Below are 23,123 nucleotides of genomic sequence, written 5' to 3'. Positions count from 1 at the left end.
GCTGATAAGGATGATGGAATAGTTTTGGCCAGAAATATTGTTTTTCCTGATAAATTCTGTGTGCAACTAGAGGAAAAATAACAATCTATTTTTTAATAAGATTATTTTTAATGCAGTAACAGAAGTATAATAAAGGATTAGCTTTAGACTTTTTTTTTATCCTGCTAAATTGTTGCTGCATATAGAAGTCCACTGTAGTGGGACCACCTGCTAACACAGTGCGTCATGCTGGGATCATTCGCATCGCTGCTGGGACCCATTCACTTCAGTGTGAGCCTGCTTTCCGCTGTACCCCAACATCCTTGCATCACAGCAAGGATGTTAAAGAGCACATCTGTAACTAGACCTCTGATGTGTTTTAGTGTTCTCTATTTCATTTTAGTTTCCTGCCAGGACAGAGCAGGTAGACCATTGCTTCCCCTCATGGCCAGTAGACTGCGCCTCATATAAGTCACACTATCCCAAACATCATCTGTAATCATAGTCAATAATTGAGGTGCGTAGTGTAAGCCAATTTCTGGATCAGTAGCTGAAATTCATCGCTAGCTTGTTGAGGTGTACGGTGAAGAGGGAACTCCACAAGTACCCATGTCAGATGGAGGGTCCCGCTTCCCCTCCACCCTCCGCCCGCTGCAGCTAGCCGGGCAGTGTGAGTAGAGAGGACACGTTGCTGCTGCAGCACAGCCTCTCTCCTTAGCCCAACACACTATGCTCAGTGCCGTGTGCTGAGCTGGGGAGAAAGGCAGCTGCAGCCTGTCTGTTCTATCCCTGAGCGGGCGTCCCACCTGCCGGTAGGCTAATGTTGTTTTTATGTTGTGTCCATGCCCCCTCCCATAGGCCATGCCCTTTTCTACCGGGGTGCTGAAGATGCCCCTGGGTGCTGATTTGGGCATCCCTATCAAGGTATTCTGCTCGCCCCATTATCACCATGCATAATCAGCTTACTGTCCCCAAGAGATGCAGCTCTGTCCCCGGCGTCCCTGGCAAGCCTAGTGAGCGCCTCTCACACAGCGCCTGTAACTGCCAGATCCCCTGCGCTGGTGGACGCCGGCGGAGAGGGGAATCATGCGGGCGCAGGTATACATCCTCCCGACTTGTTCATACCCCACCATCCACTTCGGCACGGAGTTGAATTTATAAAGTGTGGCGAGCGCAGCGAGGGACGCGTATTACTTCACGTGTATTCTGTGTCCCCTCGCGGGGCTCTCAATGAGCTCAATGCTCGCCACGTTTTTGGGCTCGGTGGCTCACTGTGCTCTCCACACTTTATAAAGTCAACTCCACGCCGACGTGGATAGTGGGGATATTAACAAGTCGGAAGAATGTGTACCGCGTCTGCTTGCCACACTTCGGGCTGGCGTGGATAGTGGGGATGTTTCAAGAACACATTCACATCTGTCATGTCAGACAGATTAAAATGGTCAATGGTTCCCACACAATATAATAAGCGCTGACTGACTACACTAACTGCGTAATGCTGACTGACTACATTAACTCCATAAGCTAAGGCTAGCCCGTGAACCGGCGGGAACACGAAGCTGAAACTAACAGGGTCGTCTGACTGACTACACTAACTACTTAAGTGGCCGCAGGAACACACTCTATTGACTACGCTAACTACGGGAACACTACGCTGATTCTGACAGGGACGCTGACTACCCCCGCTGATTCTAACAGGGAAACTACACTAACTACGTAACTGCCGCCGTGAAACTACACAAGTACCTTTTTTAAATTTTTTATTATATGGCTGAGGAGCTACAAGTGGATACATAGGATTTGGAGCCCAGATACTGATACGGATCCCTTTTTCTGCATGAGAGGAAGTGTACCTCATTGATGTGCATTAGGTACTAATGTATCTGGTATGCAGAATGCATTACATCCTTTTTTGATACATACTGGAGTTAAAATTCCATACTATTATTTGCTATCTCCATTGATTACAGATATGAATGCTTGTTTATCTATCGGCACTGAGCTGCCTACTACAGATACTCAATGGGAGAGTATGATTGGATGACCCAGAAAATAAACTGTACGCGTTTCGCTCATCAGACTTCTTCAAGGGGTTTGAATAAGTCTGATCGACGAAACGCGCAGGGGTTCCCCGATTATCTCCTTTTAACTTAAGTTTTTAGCTAGTGTTATGCACTTCTATTGTTTTTAGGTATATTTTTAATTGTTATATTGATAACAATACACTAGGTACCACTGGTCGATATATACGTCTTAACTGTGTGAAAAAAAAATCTATATACATTTTCACACAGTTAAGAAGTATATAGCGACCAATGGTACCTAGTGTATTGATTTATATATATATATATATATATATATATATATATATATATATATATATATATAATTTGTGAATCCATTTTCCTTTTCCGTTAGAACAATGGATGTGTCATGAAACATAATGTTGTACCAAAAGAGATGTAAATTAAATACTTTCCATTCTTATAAGAATAAGTTTTGGAAGATAGAATACAAACTGTAGCCCTTCCTCCTGCAGGCCATGTTATCTTGCACATTCTTGTCATTTTGCAGACGGAAGGGTTAGAAAAATGTCTCCTGATACAGTACAGTGCCCAGACCAAGCAGAACGTTCTATATGAAAAGTTCATTGTATTATCCTTAAGGCAGCTCATTTCCCTCTGACCTAAATACCTCTCTCATTGTCTCATCAGTTTGGAGCTTCTGAACCAGTTGCTTAGTTTGGGTCATAACATTTCTGTTTAAAAACTGCATATTTTTATTTAACCCCTGGAGAGGGACGAAAGCCCTGTGGTGCACTGCATAGTTTCATCATGCAGCCAGCTCTTCCCTCACGTCCAGAGGCACACACAGCTTTCTGACGATAAAGTTCATTGACACATTGCAAAAAAAAAAAGATTTGCATAAGTACTACTGACCCACCCCAGCTTTGCACGGAAGCTATTTTGAATTTACATGTACTACATCCATCTCTGCATAATATTAGTACAATAAATATATGGTACATCTGGAGAGAGGAGATGATACATGCACATTGGGAGGTACAGGGCAGAGGCACTCATGGGGAGGGGGATCAGAGACACGTTTGGGGAGTTAAGGGGCAGAGGTACATATGGGGAGGGGAGATGATACTGTAGGTGCACATGGGGAGGTAGGAAGCAGAGGCAGGGGGAAGTCAGAGCAATCAGCATCAGCCTAGTGCTAGTACACTGTGTTAGGGATGGCCATCGTCCATCGATGATTATAAATCATTGATGGTTTATGGCCGATGTTTAATAGTTTTGACATCAATGGTGGAGAACCAGATGGTTTCCCACCATCGATGTCAAGCTTCAACAAATAGATTCATTTTGCTTTTTTCACCAAGGGGCTGGGGAAAAGAGCATAGCTCTGCCCCTGACACCCGTGAAGCCCCGTGAAGATATGTAAAAACATTAATGATCATTGCATAGTTATACACTATCGATGGCCAGTTGCAATTTTACCATCGATGGCATAGGCAACGATGGCCATCCCTACACTGTGTCTTACTGCCCAGCTGGGTCACTGGGCATATGCAAGATCTCATGTGCAGCCCAGAGCCCGCGGATGCCGCAGCCAGTGGCAGCGCTGTTCCTGCTGCTGTGTATAGGCCACGCCCCTATTCCTTACCACGCTTCTCCTCCTTCATACTTTTGGGAGAAGTAAAAGTCTGCTTACAAGTATCTATCAATAGGATAATACAAGAAGCCACTAAATGGTGAGAAGACTGACCTGTAAAATCAGATCAATTTACTCGAATTAATTATGCAAGTTAAAGCCGCACATCTCATGTCGACCTTTTCATGTGTCGACCCTTTCCATGGAGACAACTCTCATAATCAGTGTAAAAACAACATTAACTATAAACTGCCCACACTGCTGCTAATTCAGAAGTTTGGGGGGTATATGGCATGACGTTTAGTTGGAACCGTGTACTCTGGAGAATACTGTAGATCTCATAAAGGGGTACTTGTTTCCTATCTGGGCGCCCAGGTTTTCTACGTACGGCACCGTAATGAAATCGGATCGCATCGCATCGTACACATACACGATATTGAATGATGCGATGCGATGCGATGCGATCCGATTCGATTTCCCATAGGAAACAATGTGAAATGGCTCAATTTAGCCAAATTATCATAGGAACAATAGTAAATGGGCCAAAAACACCCCTGAACATTGAAATGTCCCCCCAAAAGTAGTTGACGCCACCCCGCCATCAACGTGAACCCGAAGCGTGGCGAGCGAAGCGAGCTCGCGAGGGGCGGCGGTACGCGTCCTCCGACCTTTTCATGCCCTACTATCCACTAGGGCGTGGAGTGAGAATAGAATAGTGTGGCGAGCGCAGCGAGCCACCGAGCCCGAAGCGTGGCGAGGGGATGCGGATACCTTCACAGTTATACGCGTCCCCTCGCGGGCTTCCCAGGTGTCCATGGCGACGCGGACACCTGGGAAGCCCGCAAAGGGACGCGTTTACCTGTGAAGGTATCCGCGTCCCCTCGCGGGGCTCGCTGCGCTCGCCACGCTTCGGGCTCGGTGGCTCGCTGCGCTCGCCACACTATTCTATTCTCACTCCACGCCCTAGTGGATAGTAGGGCATGAAAAGGTCGGAGGACGCGTACCGCCGACGCTCGCCACGCTTCGGGTTCACGTTGATGGCGGGGTGGCGTCAACTACTTTTGGGGGGACATTTCAATGTTCAGGGGTGTTTTTGGCCCATTTACTATTGTTCCTATGATAATTTGGCTAAATTGAGCCATTTAACATTGTTTCCTATGGGAAATCGCATCGCATCGCATCGCATCGTTCAATATCGTGTATGTGTACGATGCGATGCGATCAGATTTCTCTACGGAGAATAGCATGGTGCGCAATTAACTTAGCGGGCGCCCAGATAGGAAACAAGTACCCATAAAGGTTTCTTTAATTGCTACACTGATGAATGATTTAGCAGTGCTTTGGCAGGAGTTCCACCATATCTCTGTGTGTTCAATGAGGTTCCCACATCTCTCAAAAGCCAATCTGAAAGGTTCGGGTGATCATTATTAGCAAGAACAGCATTTCTACGCCCAAACTTTCTTGAATCACAGCACCTTAGGATATCCGCATTATTTTCACGGCCCCCCTAGGATAAAAAATTCCGAAATTTGGAAAAATACTGCCCAAGTGATCGCTTGGGCTGCAGTTCCATTGTTACACCACTGTGTGATATATATTCTTTTGGGGAATATTTTTAACTGGGCAGGTACCTTTTTAGAATATACTGTAAGCACAGATCAATGGATTACATGATCTCAGCAGCAGTTTGTCATACATAGAATACACTTTTCAGGAGTTACTGCAACTTACGGGTTTTTAGGAGGAGGAGATAAGCTCTTACCTCCATCCCAACAGACCTCTATGGGGACACGGTGGCCACCATCAGTCTGACAAGAGGGAAAACATGTAACTAGCTAATGTCATCTCTGTAAGTACTATGCTATAGGGTTTTGCCAGGCCCATATGATAAATACCAGTGCAACTGCATTATATGATGCTGCGATGTGTACAGATATACTGTATATAATTCAGCCACTGAGGCACTAATCCTAAATAGACCCTTCAGACACTTCTTACATCAAGACTGTGTTTGTAATAGCGTTAGTCTCTTCTACTGTACTCGGTAGATTTGCCGCCGTCTTGACCAATAAATCAGCTGATGGAGTGTTACATTTTTCGTGTTTCTTCTCAGGTCGTGGCTGCACCACTTTCCAAGTTAAATGTCACATTGAATCAAGTCCGTTCGGAAAGACCCAGCACACAAGCCCAATATTATGTATTCAGCAAACTGGAAAGAAGCTGCGGGCAAAAGCTACGCCAATCAGGAAGTCAAATCTAGAAAAACCCCAAGGTTGGTATTTAACAAGCTGTGATGTGTTTTGACGTCTTTGCAACAGCAAATTTTATGTTTACAGACAGACACTTTGGGCCCAGATATGATCACCAATGGTTCAGGGAGAGGAGATTTGCTATTGAAATTATGAAGCATGTTTAAGATGGGCATTGAGAGTCACGGAGGGCCCGGGTAATGAAAAGGGGTATGTTGGGGGGGGGGGGGTGCATGGCCTTAAAGGTGGGTGGTGTCTACGCCCTATAAAATACAATATAAGAAAATAATAATCGTGCGCTCCACACGTGGTCCCATAATGTAAGAGATGCAGGAGGAGGTTGCCGTGGTGGGCACCCGCATCCTGCCTTGCTTGTCCCTCCTCCTGGGCCAGTGCCATATTCCCAAAGATATTTAGGAAGATGGCGCATGTGCACTAGAAAGCAAAGTCTTTGCTTTCAATGTGCGGCCTAAAGTATAAGCATACTTGGGTTGGGGGAAACAGCAGAACCAGGCCTCCGCCGGGCCCCTCCAGCAATCAGGGCCCCGGTAATTAATACCTGCTTTTCCCCTCTCTCAACGCCACTGGTTTTAGAAACTATATTCCCAAATAGTTCATTGCTGCCAGAATTAATTAGATTAAATATGAGGGTGGGGTTGCTGGCACTGGGGTAGTGCACCACCGCTTTTAGCATCTTTACACTGTTTGGAGTGGCTGCACAGACTGTAGGGTGCGTGATTAGGGAGTACAAAGGACGCTCTACAATCATCGAGTGGCGCTCACATAGATCCCTGTGGGGACAGAGCCTGAGGGTGATATCCTATTATTCGGTAATAGTCTCATTCTGGGCTATCTTAATGGCAGAACATAACATAACAAACATAACAGCACGAGCCACAGCTTTTCGGGGATTTACTTCACCTGCCTCAGTCAGGCGAAGCATAAACCCCCAAAGCAGCCCTGTTTTCAGCAAGAAAAAAAGTAACTTAGAGATGTTTATTCATAGTAACATTATTTTTTTAGTTATTTGTAATTCTTGATTTTCAAGGGTTTGTCAAAATTATAGTAAATACAGAAATGGTAACATGCACTTTTTAGCAAACGTCCTATACAAACAACAAACAATACACTCCAGCACTCACTAGATCTTGCGCATATACCCTAGTCCCTCTGGTAGCTATGGGGTTACTCGGAGCACAGTACGTCCTAATACTGTACAAAAGGAAGGAAGGCTGACGTTGGTTAGCCACACATGTAGACAAGAGTATGAGCATCTGTGGGAGGAAACTGTAATATGCAAGTTTGCATCGGCTTACATTTATAGCATACTATATTAAGGGGACTGGTCTTAAATAAATTGTTCAAGACCTGTATAATTTAAATGACACCTTCACTGCATGGCTAATGCTACTAAAGGATCCTCCCAGACAAAATTTTAATTGATCTCATTCAAAAAGCATTTTGCAACATTAAAAAATAATCTATGTTAAAAGTTCCAAACCTTGAAAGAGCTTGAAATGTATTTATATGTACAGTACATATATACAGTACTATACATGATGTACTATGTTGCTGAGTCAAAACTTTAGCTACTGTATGCCCTTTCAGTGGAGATCTGGTTCCTTTACTTGATTGGCTGCATTAACGTCCACGTTCGTCACATTGGACAGACCCAGCTGCCTGTGAACAACTTTATTTGGTACTTATGAGTTATCTGGGCGCCCGATTTTTTGATTGTATGCCTTAAGTTAAGGCATACAATCAGATGCGATGCGATATCACATCGCATCGCATCGCATGCGACCATCGGATGCGATGACCCGATTTTTCCATAGGAATCAATGTTAAAATGGACTGAGTCCATTTTAACATGGAATTCAATGGGAAAAAGGGGTCCTTTTCATACCCCTACTATCCAAGTGGGCATGGAGTTGGATATAAACCTGTGGCGAGCGTAGCGAGCCACCGAGCCCGAAGCGTGGCGAGCGAAGCGAGCCCCGCGAGGGGACGGTATTCTGAGTCCCCTCGCGGGGCTCGCTACGCTCGCCACGCTTCGGGCTCGGTGGCTCGCTACGCTCGCCACAGGTTTATATCCAACTCCATGCCCACTTGGATAGTAGGGGTATGAAAAGGACCCCTTTTTCCCATTGAATTCCATGTTAAAATGGACTCAGTCCATTTTAACATTGATTCCTATGGAAAAATCGGGTCATCGCATCGCATCGCATCCGATGGTCGCATGCGATGCGATGCGATGCGATGTGCCCGATCCGACCCGATTTAGAAATCGGGCGCCCAGATAACTCACAAGTACCCTTTATTTATATCTCAAGCACCAATTACTGTAGTGTATTTGCAGTGTTGCCGTGTGAGAATTGTTAGGAGATTCATGAATTATCGCAAACCTAGCCTTACCTTTCTCGCAAAGGGGACTGAGTGTGCTCGGCACGCGAATGGACGTTTTACATAAACATCCATTTGCAGCCTGTGGGGGAACACCCACATCATTTGATGGTCACGTCATCTGCCCATTAGAATGAGAACGCCCAAGAAACGCACATGCGCAAACAACAAACATCGGCACCGTGCGAACGAACACAGCCCTGCGAATGGAACAGAATAAGGGCCAATTATCTCCGCCCCCCTTCGCCGCCCATCGCATTTATAATTATCACATATGTTCTAACATATGCCATAATTATAGCAAAGGACAGCTCTTGCGTTAAGAGCTGTCCTTTGCGGTGAGAGTCGCCGGGTCCTAGCAGGTCCCGGCGCCTCCCCCCTCCCTCACACACCCGGCACTGCTGCTGCTGCGCTGGGCTCTCCTCCTCCCTGCACCCGGAAGAGGATCAGTGCAGGGAGGAGGTCAAAGGTCCGGGCAGCACTGCGCTGTGCTGCCCGGACACAGGTGAGGGAGGAGGGGGTGATGCTGGCCGGCGGGGGTCCGTGCGGGGCGGCGGTGGGATGCGGTAGAAGCCCATTGGCTTCTATGGGGCATCGCCAGATTTTTGTGGCGATGCCCCCCCGCCGTGTTAACCTGGCGGGGGATGCTTACAGCATCCCAAAATGCAGTAAAAACCCAGATAACAGGGTTTTTACCGCATTTCTTGCATAGAGAATCTCCCCCATGGGCTGTAAATACCCATGATACAGTATATAGAAAAGTTTGTAACTAACCTTAGTTACCCACATGTGCAATTATATATACGCTGAGATATTTTCTATTTCGTGTGCCTCTTCCAATAGGATGGCCCTTCGCCCTTAACAACAAGAGTCCCATATTGTGGGCCTAATTCAGACCTGATTGCAGAGCACATCTTGTTAGCAAATGCACAAAATTATGCTGCACTTCAGGTGGGACAGATGTAACGTGCAGAGAGTGTAAAGGTGGCCATACATCAGAAAGATATTGTACCCAATCATACAATCTCAATTGATTGTAAGATGGATTGTATGCAGATTGTGTGCACATCTTGTGTACACAATCATACAATCCATCATCAGATGGATTGTATGACTGATTGTATGATGGATTGTATGCAGATTGTGTGCACATCTTGCATACACAATCATACAGCAGATGGATTGTATGACTGATTGTAAGATGGATTGTGTGTAGATTGTGTGTCCAAAAACCACCAAGGACTGCCGGGGATTTTAAGGGAAATTGTACACAATCATGAGCGCAATCGATCTTAAGATCGATCTTTCTGATGTATGGCCAGCTTTACATTTGGATGTTATTTTGTTTTTGTGCAGGGCAAATACTGTCTGCTTTATTCTTACACTGCAATTTAGATTTCAGTTTCAACGCACCCCACCCAAATCTAACTCACCTGCAGTGCAGCATGGTTATGTTTTTTTTGCTAAAGAAAATTCCCTGCGATCAGCTCTGATCCAACAGATAACGCCAATCGTGCTGCTGTCAGTAATGCAGTAATGAAACTTCTTACATACAGTATATGTTTACATGTCAAAGTTGGCTGTATTTACAATACACACCTATAGAACAACTTGCATCTTCAGTTTAGTATTAAGCAATGGGGTAATAAGATGTTCTTACTAATTATCACTATTTACTATTGTAAATATATATATATATTTTTTAATAGTACCTCCTAAGCCAGCCCACCTGATATCAGGAGGACAAATCGCACCTGGCCTAAGAATTCCTCCCGCACCTTCAAGACCTTTACCATCTGTACCCAAAATTGCCAGACGATCCGGAACAAGAGAAAGGAATCAGACAAACCTAACCGACATCAGTATTCTCATTGAAAAGTTTGAAAAAATCAGGTAAGTAACAGTGCTCACGCTGAAATATTTGACAGTCTTTATCTCTGTGGTACAATCTTATATAGTCAGTTCGTTCCCAAGACACCTCATTGTAGGCTGCTGAAAGTCTTTGTCCATGCCGGTTTGACATTACTTATTATGGGCCAGATTCTCTAAGCTTCAAAAGTGATAAAATGGAGAGTGATAAACAGCCAGCCAATCAGCTCTTACCTCCATGTCACAGGCTGTGTTTGAAAAATGTCAGACAGGAGCTGATTGGCTGGCTGTTTATCACTCTCCATTTTATCACTTTTGAAGCTTGGAGAATCTGGCCCTATAGCTGCTGTTCTACATACATCCAGGGCCGGTGCTAGGGTGTCCGGCGCCCTCCTGCAAACCATACATTTTGCGCCCTTTCACATTGCGATTGCAACAAGCTGCAGCCCGATTGTGGGAGTGTATGCGATCCTATGGAGGATCTCGGGTGCATGTACATGTATGCATACACCATCTCAGTGCTGCATGCGCAAAATGTTGCAGGCACTAAAGGTGTCCATACACGCTGCGAGAATCGCATAATTTATGGGCTAGATTGCATCGCACGGCATGCATGCAATGTGTGTGCGATGCGATCCGAAAGCAGTACAAAAAGTATGTGCAGCACTCGTGACTGAGTGGAAAGGAGGGGAGAGAAGGAGCAGATGGAAGAAGAGGGGAGGAGATAGAGTGGGCGGAGTATTGAGGACTGGCAGCGGCACTGGCACAGCATACTAAGAAGAGGGAAGGAAGGGGAGGCAGCGCTGCTGCCTGTTCGTCATTTGATTGACAGCTGACAGGCACAGGGAGCAATGGGTAGGGGGCGGATCCGGACATGACATGTCATCCAGGCATTGAGACAGCGCTACATGCCTCAGCGTAAGTGTCCGTGAGGAAGAGGGGGCAGGTCCCAGGAGGAGGACAGTGTGTGTGCGGTGCAGGGAGCTGCTCAGCCTCGACATACTGCTGCCCGCTGTCAGACAGGCGCTGCGGGCGGCGTGCAGGAGGTAGTGACAGTGAGGGCTGAGGCAGCTTTAGCAGAGCAGGGAGGGAGACAGCGCCTTTTCAGCATGGTGCCTCCCTGCTTTGCAGGAGCTGCTGAGTGGGTAGCGCCGTCCCTGCATACATCCAACAACAAAACTATGTGCTTTCCTAATACTGTAGTGCACTTCTGTCTATAACAATCTGACACAGCTGCCTGAACTGTATATACAGATGGGTCCTCATACAACTAGTCTCAATACGCCAGGCGCAAGTGAGCCACTAGGTCCATGCGACCATGCTATGGTAGGGTGTCTTTTTAGACTTTTCTACCTTAAAATGTATCACATTGTGATGTGACCAGGACACTGCTTGGCACCACTGCAGTAATGTATGAGGACACATCTGTACTTTCTCCAATATGACACAAGTGCCTGAAATACATACACATTATGGACATTATTCTGGTTCACTCGCAAAAGCAAATTCCTTTTCAAATGGACACATCTATGTGCACTGCAGGTGGGGCAGATGTTTCTTGTGCAGAGAGAATTATATTTGGGTGGGGTTTTACTTCAAAGTGAGATCTATATTGCAGCGTAAAAATAAAACAGTCAGTATTTTCCCTGCACAGAAACAAAATAACTCACCCAAATCTAACTCTCTCTGCACACATTACATCTGCCCCCCCCTGTAGTTCACATGGTTTTGTCCATTTGAGAAGGAATTTGCCTTTACGAGTGAACCAGAATAAGGACCTATATCTCCTATCTTATTTCTACTTGAGTAAATCAGTATGCACATAGACTGTAGAATTATTAGTGATATCTTTCACTGTGAGTCCTCGGCCTATTTCGCACCAGGACCCACATGGGTTGCATTAGCTTCTATGCCTATAGCTGTCCCCTTGCCTGAGTAGAATTGATTTCACCTGAGCAAATGTCTCGCTTCTGCATTAACGTTCACATACTCGCTGCTGGCAGAGAGTGATAAATGAATCTCGTTTCTAGAGACATGTATATATCACCCCATAACTCATGGTTCCTCTCATGGCCATCTGTGCATATTGACCTGCCATTTCTACAGTACAGATACCAGCAGAGAGGTAGAGCCATAAATCTAACCTGCTGCTGGTAGTCTGATCTGCACATTGTAAGATGTTGTCCAATACTGTCTATAGTGTAGGGCAGGCATATGCAAACTATGGTCCTCCAGCTGTTGTGAAACTACAAATCCCATCATGCCTTGCCACAGTTTTGCTAGTCGGGAATGCTACAACTATGGCAAGGCATGCTGGGATGTGTAGTTTCACAACAGCTGGATGGCCATAGTAGGGCTTCAAAAGTAACCATGACATCCAATAAAGTTGTGGTGAGATGGAGAGGGAATAAATTATGATTTGCATGCCTCTACTAATGATATGCTGGTTGATTATCAGTGGGCCACAGTCTGGTTTTCTGGAATAAGGCCGGTTGTTCTTTATAGCCTATATATGGTGCCACTGCCACCTTTTTAAGGAGAAGTTTGCAGGCCTAAACAGTTTAAATCCATCCTCAGAATGTTGACTCAGACCTCATCTGTTTTTTCAGGCAACCCGTAAAAGTTGTGAAGCAGCACCGCCGAAATTCTACTCCCAGAATGGAGCCAGAATCAGGACCTTCCAAATGCCCTCGCTCTTCAAGGAAAGATTCAGCGGTTGAAAGCGGATTATCTGCAGATGAACAAATGGGATGTGAGGATAATGAACCTGCGATTTCTCACAACGCAGAACTGTCAAGTTCTGATAATATAAAATTTAAGGAGTTGAGCATCACTGATATCGACAACTGCGGAGACACTTTGTCTGTAAATAGGATGGGGGAAGGCAGCAGTGATAATGGCAATGAGGATCTAACCGTAGATCAAAATGATAATGGTAAAATACCCAATCGGGACAGTGGTATTGACAGCCCTTCATGTAGTGTCGTAGTGGAGGTGTTTTCTAATGACGACACCACGGAGCAGAGAAAACTCATGTTACCCGTCACCATGCTTGAGATGAATACTTCTGTTGACCAAAAGAGGGACTCGACTCAGGATGAAGATAGTGACATGGATGAAGGTAGCAGCGAGGAGCATGAAAGCACAGAACTGACGAAAGCAGACAATAGCGAGGCCACCAAGGTAAGAGCTGTATAAGATCTCTATGGACAAACGGTTTCACCTATGCACTCTAGAACTGTCCTTACACTGCACGCTAATCCCGTAGACTGCACTTATTCAATGCTGCAGCCCCACCTATTCAATGCTGCAGTTGCCGACAGCAATTAAGGCAGTTTCCGATGAGACAGATCAGACTTTAAAACAAGGTGGATCTGTTTTGTAGGAAATGGCCATGGATTGTAGAATTAACGGCCATTTTTTTTAACAATCCGCTGCTGTTTTCGACAATCCTTGAACCTTCCGTCACTCGACAGTCGAAACATTGAATTCCGACTATCAAGTTGCAGTCGAGAGAAATTAAAACAGCCCAGGATTCCAACTGTCGGGACGTTAAGACAGTCAGAATATGAATAACCCTCAGGGCCGGCGCCACCACTAGGCAGCTCTAGGCATTTGCCTAGGGCGCCGGCACCTGGAGGGCGGCAGTTCGCCCCTCACCCCCAGCGAACTGTGTAAAAAAATTGCTGCACCGGCGTCCCTGCAGTGCTGGGGCGGTCAGGGGTGTCCGTGCCGTAGGGGTACCTGCGGCGCCGTCATGTGTATAAAGCTGGCTGCGGCCGGCGGGGTCCCTGTAGTGAATAGCAAATAACTAGCGCTATGCGCACGGCGGCGCCGGAAGCGCTAGTGGTACTTGTGTGTTTTGGCGGCGCCCCCGATGTCCGTCGTACGATGAACGGATCGCATCACCGAGCCCGAAGCGTGGCGAGGGGACGTGGATACCTTCACAGGTAAACGCGTCCCTCCGCGGGCTTCACAGGTATCCGCGTCCGCTCGCCACGCTTCGGGCTCGGTGGCTCGCTGCGCTCGCCACACTATTCTATTCTCAACTCCACGCCGACGTGGATAGTGGGGGTATGAAAAGGTCGTAGGACGCGTACCGCCGCCCCTCGCGGGCTCGCTGCGCTCGCCACGCTTCGGGTTCACGTTTATAGTGGGGGGGGGGGGTGGCGTGGGGGTGCATTTAACATTGTAAGCACCCATTTGGGTGCTTTACATTGTATAAGCACCCATTAGGGTGCTTATACAATGTTTAATCGCATCGCATCGTATGCCATGTACAATGGCATACAATTTCAAAATTGTATGCCATCGTGCACTATCGTACGATATCGCGTCGCATCGCATTCCATCGTATGCGTTATGGTATGCGATGCGATGGGCGCCGCCAAAATACACAAGTACCGCGCTAGTTATTTGCTATTCACTACAGGGACCCCGCCGGCCGCAGCCAGCTTTATACACATGACGGCGCCGCAGGTACCCCCTATGGCACGGACACCCCTGACCGCCCCAGCACTGCAGGGACGCCGGGGCAGCAATTTTTTTACACAGGTACCACCACCCCCCGGCACCGGGGCGCCCCCACCCCGACTCGCCTGGGGCGCTCCGGTGCCTTGCACCGGCCCTGATAACCCTCAATGTCTGGTATGAATATCAGACCTTTTCTGATCCACCCGACGGTGGTACAGCCAACTCCAGGCAGTGGTTGGAAGTCACCTCCATACATCATTCTGTGTTTTATGGCGTGGTCGTTGAATATGGGGTGGTCGTTCCTCCATGCTCCAAGTTAGTTTGTTGGATGGTAGCACTGCTTTGCAGTCTATGGTCAGCTTAACTGGTATATCAGTAGCTCTTCTCAGGGACAGGAACCATAAATCTATATGTTGTTATTTATATCCCGCAGACATGGTATTGGCCTTCAGCGTGTTCACATTCACAATCTCATTAGCAAAATGTCAGCATTGATGATGTTGAAATGATTGAAATATTGACATTGTCATAATGTCATTTAAATGTCTATATTGTTATAAGGTCAACATTTCCAGGAGGGCGCAGATTACAGTTAGGGACATAATTAGAAGAAAACTGTGATATTGATATTCTAACCACAATAAGATAACATCCGCGTGGACAGTCTGAATGGTTTAAATGGGCACCCGTGCCTGGAATTCCATATAACATTATTACCCCTTTGGAGCAAGCAGTCAAAACCTCCAAAGTCGCTTTTAGTACATTTTGCCCTAAGACTGAAGCCCCATACACACTAAGCAATCTTGTAACCGATATTGCTCATTTTGCCACTTCTGAGCGATATCATTTATAATACCGCTTAGTGTGTATGCTCCATATCATCAATGATACGCTCTCCCGCGGGGCATTAATGATGTTCTCCGTTGTCATGCATGTACAGTCGACAGAGAACATAGGGGCTTGATTCGGACCCGCTCGCTAAGCAGCATTATTTCGCTGCTTAGCGAGCGGGTAAACGAGCCCAGCTGGACACCGGTGCCCCCCCGCATTCCCTCGGTAACATGTGAGGAGATGTATCTGAAAACACATCCCCTCGCATGCGGCCGGAGGGAAGAGAAATCATTCGATGGTCACCGACCATCGAACGATATCTCTCCTTTTTGGAAATATAAGTCAGTGAAAACTGGTGTTAGCAGAAAAGAGCAGACATCAGCCAGCCTGTGTTCCCAGGGGAATGCCCACGCCCGCCCCCTCTGGAACAAACGGCTCAGCGAGTGTGAAACTCAAAGAAACCGTTCACTTACGGGGTCTGCACATGCCCAAAAATGCGCATGCACAGGCCCACCACCTTTGGAACGGGACCAAATTCATTTCCTGTCTGATCAATTGTGAATCACCCCCATAGGCTGTACATGCCCGTTTCGTGTGTACCCATCTTTAGAAGCGCAGCACGGAGAATAATTGCAACGCACAAAGAAACCATAACTCAGAATGTAATCACAAGCTTCTATGTAGGGAGCGGTAAGAGAGAACGGCAGTAGTGGAAGCGGCAGTAATAGAGAGTTACTAAAATGTGGTACTCAAGGATTAATAAACCCTTTCACTGGTTCAGGTTAAATATCTAATTGTCCCAGAGGTGCTACAGTACCTTTTTTGTTGTAGATATTTGAAAATAAATAAAACCCACTGATAAATGATTACATTTCTTTTTAATTCTACTATTTAATTTTAATTTTTACCGCCTGTCTTCCCTGCTGCTTATGTTTATGTCAGCACAGAGAGGAGGGAGATGGTAATCAAAGAACACAATTACACTGTATTCCTGAGTGATACAGATGGCGCCACCTTTCTTCATCCTGCGGGCATACCATGTCTTCCCGTCATAGGACGTGCGTGAGACACTCCCGCGTCCCCCTTTTCGGTGATCATCGCGCGGAAAGACATGGCACGCATTTGGGATAAACAAATACATCATATTCTCCATAATAACACTGTAGTCTGAGACCTGACTTATTTGAGATATATATATTGAAGGGATATTATTATTATTATAGTCATACAGTATATTACTAAAGACTACTTTCTTATAGGCCTGACTTAGAGGTGATGCAATGCTGATGTTTGTGCAGTCGATGTGGAGAGTTGTACTACCCATGTGGCTATTCGCTAGCGAGGGCAAACACAGTGAGGATTTATTTACAAGGTGTGACAGTGAGCATTTGTGGAAGGTAATGGGGGTGGGCGGGCTAAAAAATGCAGGCCTGTCATTACTGGCGAGTGTGAGCCTGTGACTGCGAATGTGTGTGCATAGGGTTGCCCAGAGGAAGATGCTTAGGGGCTGCAAATTTCTGGAGGTGGCACATGCTAATTATACCAGGTGTTTTTCTTTTTTAATTTTCCAGCCAACCAGAGCAGATAGTACTGCATATGATGGGGTGTGGTTGGGGCTGCTTTGGCGGTCTAGAGGCATTGGGACTGGCATCAACATGAAGGGGGCAATGATGTAATGGCTGCTGACCAGTAATATGCCTTGTAGCGGTCTGACTATAAATCTGCCCCTGGGTCCGATAGTGTAACCAACGGTGTGTTTTTGTATGTAGCGGCAGACCAGAATGGTTGGCATCTCTGTAGAAATCCCTGCAGTAGATTGTTAGCTTACAGCATTCTCTCAGAACGGTTGTGACAGCTCAGTTGCAAATGCAGCGGCTTTTACCTCAGAATCACACCAAATATTTGCAAGTGCAACTTTATTTATCACATTTATAAATGACACTACAAAATCTAATGATGCCATAAAAAAAAATGAAGATGGAATTGTTGTCCCTGTTTTTTCCCCTCACTTACCATGTCATGCTGGCTGCTCGCCCCTCCCAGCGTTATACTGCACATTCTGCTGTGCACTGTGTGCCGGATAGGACTGTGCTCTGCCCTCACAAAGCCCTAACCTATAGAAAAAAAGGTTAGCAGAATAGTGTATGTAATGGTGACTGCTGTACTTTATAACATTGGATGTATTGATTAAAGGTAATGCAGCCAATAAAATGTTTCACGTACTACTTACAAGACTGTGTTTAATGTGCTGTCCCTATAGAACCACAGTGCGAGTTGCTTGCACTATCTGTGTTAGTACACGGACATTAGCGTACAGAGCATTTATCTGAATCAATGGTTTCCTCAGTTTCCTATCATTGGCTCTGGGGATTCTGTTAGGAAATCATTCCATCGGTGAGTTGTTGTTTGCGTATTTATTGTTTTGGATTATCAATGGATTTTTCCAGAGCCATATATAAGTAAAGTTCTTAACCCTTTGAGTGCCAAGGGAATTTGTCAAAATAGGTGTGAAAATTGGCAAGCAAAAATGTAATAATGACCTGTATTGTTTACATTATATACGAAACATTATCTTTTTTTTCCACAACATTTTTTATTTGAATCTATATAACAAATGTGAGCGATGCCGGCATTTTTGGTGGCTATTTTGCACATCTCTCACAGAGATGTTGGCACTGAAAGGTTAAGTATTACTAGTGGATGTGATTGTTGGATTGAATTATATATCATCATCATCATCTATAATTATTATTGCATTAGCCTCTGCCATGCTGCCTGATTAAAAAACTCTTGTGCTTTTAAGACTGGTGATTGACTCAGCTTAATGCACTTTATTCTAATACTGGACTGCAAATGGCCCTGTATCTAGATTGTCACCCCAGCAATTTATTATATACAGATGTGAGCAGGGCCGCCGATAAGGAGGGGGGGAGAAGCGGCTACTAATCCCCCGGGCCTGGGCTTGCTGGAGGGGCCCGGCAAGGACCCTGTACAAGTGCCACCCCTACTGTGGCATTATGTATATAAGGGGTGCGACTGTTGTGGATATTAAGTGTAAGGGGTGCCACTACATTATTATATGTTTAATGGGTGCTACTACAGAGGCATTATAGGCACCTGATTCTGGTTGACTCAGCAAGCTGTGAAGCAGCTTACTGAGTCCCAGAGTGCCTGCCCTGCCGCCCGCCGTGAAAAAGCCCTGCGCTTTATTTGTCCAAAATAAAGAATACAATATATTTATGATAAAGTCTTAAGCTGGGTACACAATAGACAATATGCTGTATGATCAGGTAGATCGGTCTGACATTAAGGGTACATCATCTTGTGAGTACCCACTATGTCGCTGAAGATGCACGATCCCTGAATGCCATCTGATGGAAGACATTGTTAGTGAAGGCCATGCAGCTGAATGCCCCCGCTCCTTTGCTGCCTAAATCGGTAAGTGTACATGCCAGTGCTGAGTCCCCCCACCAACGATTTTGCTGGGTGTACACATAGTCTACTGTGTACCCAGCTTTGGTTATAACATCAGGAATTAGGGATTACAAAAGTAACATAGTTACCAATGGTTCAGTGTATACACTACACTTATCTCCAATAGTCTAGTGCAGGGGTTCCCAAACTGGATTGGTGGTCTAGGACAAATTCATAATAGTTATGGGCAATGCCTGAGGCAAAACCAGTTGATGGCCGCTAATCATGAGATATGTGGGCAAACAAAAGCAAATCTGGTTCCTTACTACATAATTAATCTTAAGGATGACCTATAAACACAATTTACTTGATTTAATATTTTTTTCTAAATCTATTGACAACAAATTTTTGACCTAGGGGGGGCGTGAAAAATATTCTGATACTCAAGGGTGCCGTGGTTCAAAAAAGTTTGGAAACCATGGCTGAGATTTAATAGGATGAGAGCTTCAGAAAGTGATAGATTTGGTAAGAAATTTACAGGTTTTTTTCAAAAGCGGCAATCATTTACACTGCAAAACCAATTTGATTTTGCAGTGTAAATGATTGCCGCTTTAAAAAAACTGGAGATTTCTTACCAAATCTCTCACTTTCTGAATCTCTCATCCTATTAAATCTCACCCCACTGGTCTAGTGGCTTCATGGCTGCTCCCAAGGCTTCTGGTCCTTTGTACCCAGTGTGTCACAACCAGTTAAAGGCATGAAGCTAAAGGGTTAGGTAGACAAAACACTAGTTCGCTATAGTATAGAGTGTGATTATGATTAATAGACCATTTTTATGGGTTGTGCATGTTTTATATAACTTTGTTACTTTAACAAGGCAGGGGATAATATATGTAACAGCGATGACTGACTGAAATGTTACAGTAACGGTCGCCTGTACTATGAATATGAAATATAAAAATGTAAGCGAGACCAAACCCAATCCGCTCTGCAGAGTTCTATGTCTGCCCCATTATTCCACATTGGAACCGTTTCCATATACATTTGTTGGTGAGTTAACAGAGAAAATAAGCAGAAAACCATTTCATTGATTCTGGAGGAAAACTATGCTAATTACAGTTTAATTAAATTTAGCAACTTAACGTTTACGTTCTTTTACAATAAACACTTTGCAAATGTTAAGTCGGCACTGTTTCCCTGTAATGTAAAGTAATGGGCAGAAAATGAAGATAGATTTCCTTTTTTTTCCCTTTGAGTCAGCAGTTTGTTAATCAATGATCATTAATGCTGTACATGGAAGGCGAATCCTCTGATTTATAAAGCTCTCATGGAATAATCAGCAAATTACCATAATGACTGGTGTAGAAAGACAACAAAACAACCCCAGAAATCACAGGTACATCCTAGAGAGAGCGAGAAACAAACAACAACTACGGTATGATGCTACGGTCTTCCGATGTCTGCAAAGAAAGGCCACTGGGATGGGGCTGTTGCACATGACCAGCACAGCAGGAACCCTTCGCTCATCTCCATGGGCAATATAGGATGAGATGTCTGGTGCGGCCTGATGGGAAGTGTAGACTAAGAACGCTCTCTCCAACTTAAAAAAAATTCCCAACCCCTGGTGCGGCTGTAGCAAGGTATCTGTCATACAGGTCGGCTTTGTAGGTACTCAGAAACTTCCCCAGCATGTAGAAACTTCCTCCGCTTGCACCAGTCATTGGAGTGAATTAGGATGCGAGGGTTGGCTCGGATGAGAGCTAGTAGGAGTTTTATAAAGAGATCAATTTGGAGAGCCCATTGGAAGCTTTAGAAGTAGATGTGTGTGAATAGAGTGGGAGCTTCTTCCATCAGGGAGATACCCAGGAGACGTTGGCGAGGAATGAAGAAGTAATCAGGAGAGGCAGTGGTCAGCAGAGCATAGTGTTCTTGAAGGAGTGTAGAAGAGGATATTGGAGAGAATTTGGAGATTAGAGGAGTTTGGTGAGGACTTTATAGGTGGGAGGAGTTTGAAATAGATGCTGCCTGTAGGGGAAGAGGAGCCAGTGTAAGGTCTGACGGGGATGGGTGGCAGATTCAGAGGTTAGAAGGAAACCTGAACCGAGCACTGGTATAGAGGATGGAGTGGAAAGTGGTGGTAGTCGGGGAGAACAGATTAGAGGAGGTTGCAGTAATGTAGTTGATAGATGACCGATGTCCTGGTGATAAAGCAAAGGTGGATGTGACATGGAGAGAGGGCATACATGTGGGGGCGTAAAAGACAGAGCAGTCTAGTATAACTTGTAGGTAACATACATATAGGACCTTATTTTGGTTGACTCGCAAGGCTGTGAATTTCACAGCCTTGCTGTGAAACGTTGGGAGTTCCCATAGGCGCGACCGCTGGCTAATAATCAATTTGCCGTGGCTGCTCACACTAAGCGGCTGCACGCGTGCATAATGGTTTATGCGCATGCACAGTCGCACACCATTACACCCCTGCTCGAACACGCAGGGGAACAAATGGGCCAGAATAAGGTCCATAGGACAGAAAGAGAGAATGATGTCAAGAAATAGTAAGTATGCTTATGTAACTTTTATGTTCCCAACTTCATTTATTACAACTTACCACTGTCCACAGTCCATCACATGACTAACAAAACTAACTGATCAGCTGGATATTGTATACTGACTAGATCCATTCTGTACAATCCCTTACAGTGCACGGAACCACAACAGTTGTTTAACATTGCAAAGGAGCTGCTCAACACTGAGGAAGCCTACGTGAAGAGGTTAAATCTACTCGATCAGGTACAATTTATTATCCATGTACGTATACTGTATATGTATATGTGTGTTTGTGTGTATATTGGGGCAACACATTGACATTTTGCATTAGTCTTCCTAAGTACATGGGCCCTCATTTTGGTTTAATTGGACGGTTCCAGTGTTTGGGGCTCTGTGTATGCGCATAGTATATGATGCACATGTGCAGGTCCCTTTGCAAACGGAGTAGCCGAGGATCGGGGAGGGGAGGCCGGGGGCGGATGGCAGCGGGGACTGGGGTCGCCTATGGGAACGCCTAGCATTTTATGGGCATCCCCATAAATAGGCTGGGCGTTCCCATGGGTACATGGGCGGGCTGGTGCCTGCTGGAGCCGGGCACCCGTCTTCGTCCTGGCACCTGTAAATGAAAGTCGGTTTCCACTGACTTTTATGTGCGACGGCTGGAGAAATCATTTGATGCTGCGGAGACGTGCGAGGGGATGTGTTTTTGTTACAAATCCCCTCCCATGTTAAAGAGGGTAGGGATGGCCATTGACCATCGATGATTAGAAAGGCCGATGTCGAATAGTTTTGACATCGATGGGGGAGAACCAGATGGTTTCCCACCATCGATGTCAGGCTTAACTGAATAGTTTCATTTTTATTTTTTCATTAAGGGGCTGGGATGCGGAGCGTAGCTCCGCCCCCAACATCAACGAAGCCCCGCCCCCGTATTTTGTTTGGCCCACAGGCCAATCTTTCAAAGCAAATGGATGACCATTGATATGTAAAAACATCGATGGTCATCCATTGCATACTTATAGACCATCAATGGCCTGTTGCACTTTTGCAACCATCGACTCAGACCATCCTTAAAAGAGGGCGCTGGAGGGTGGGGGTTTTGGGAATGCGGGTGCATGGACGGAAATTGGCCTCGGGCCGAGCCAATCAGAAACACCCTCATAGCTATGAGTGTAGAGCACCATGCATGAAGCCTCTACAAACCACATATGGGCTTACACTACATTCATCCTTTCCAGGTATTCTGCACGAAATTAGCAGAGAAAGGAATTCCATCAGAAGTGACCACGGGAATATTTTCTAATATTTCATCAATCTACTGCTTTCATGACCAGTTCCTTTTACCAGAGCTTAAGGCGCGGATAACCGAGGAGTGGTGTGTTGCCTTTTTCTTTTACCTTCTGTTTATGAAAGTTTGCTGGACAGACGCTGGGGGCAGTTTAATTGCAATCCTTAAAAAAGTCAGTAATTACATTTTGACACACTTCAAAATTACAGCCAATGGTCTGCTTAGCTGATCCACATCCTGATTTAAATAACATTTTAGTTTTTTAGCATAAAAAAAGTGGTGAGCGCTGTGAAAGTCAAACCTTGTTCTTTTTAGGCTAATAAATATCAGAATGCAGAAAAACTCAAAAATTCTGATTATGAAACTTTTCAGTTTACTGGTGCTGATTTAAAATAAAATCATTTCGGTTT

At 45.4% G+C, this 23,123-nt stretch overlaps 1 protein-coding gene across 1 annotated transcript in view; it reads left to right on the top strand.

Moving 5' to 3' along the window:
• FGD3 (FYVE, RhoGEF and PH domain containing 3) overlaps positions 1–23,123 on the top strand; it is a 183,332-nt gene that overhangs the window by 92,603 nt on the left and 67,606 nt on the right. Inside the window, exons 2-6 of the mRNA XM_083156183.1 lie at positions 5,753–5,911; positions 10,001–10,184; positions 12,770–13,343; positions 21,579–21,668; positions 22,664–22,800. Coding sequence (XP_083012309.1) covers positions 5,753–5,911; positions 10,001–10,184; positions 12,770–13,343; positions 21,579–21,668; positions 22,664–22,800 — 1,144 coding nt within the window. The remainder of the gene's footprint in view (positions 1–5,752; positions 5,912–10,000; positions 10,185–12,769; positions 13,344–21,578; positions 21,669–22,663; positions 22,801–23,123) is intronic.

This window comes from Crinia signifera, chromosome 8 (assembly GCF_055691185.1).
Source record: "Crinia signifera chromosome 8, ASM5569118v1, whole genome shotgun sequence".
Classification (NCBI taxonomy): Eukaryota; Metazoa; Chordata; class Amphibia; order Anura; family Myobatrachidae; genus Crinia; species Crinia signifera.
This window is presented reverse-complemented; position numbering and strand designations above follow the sequence as displayed.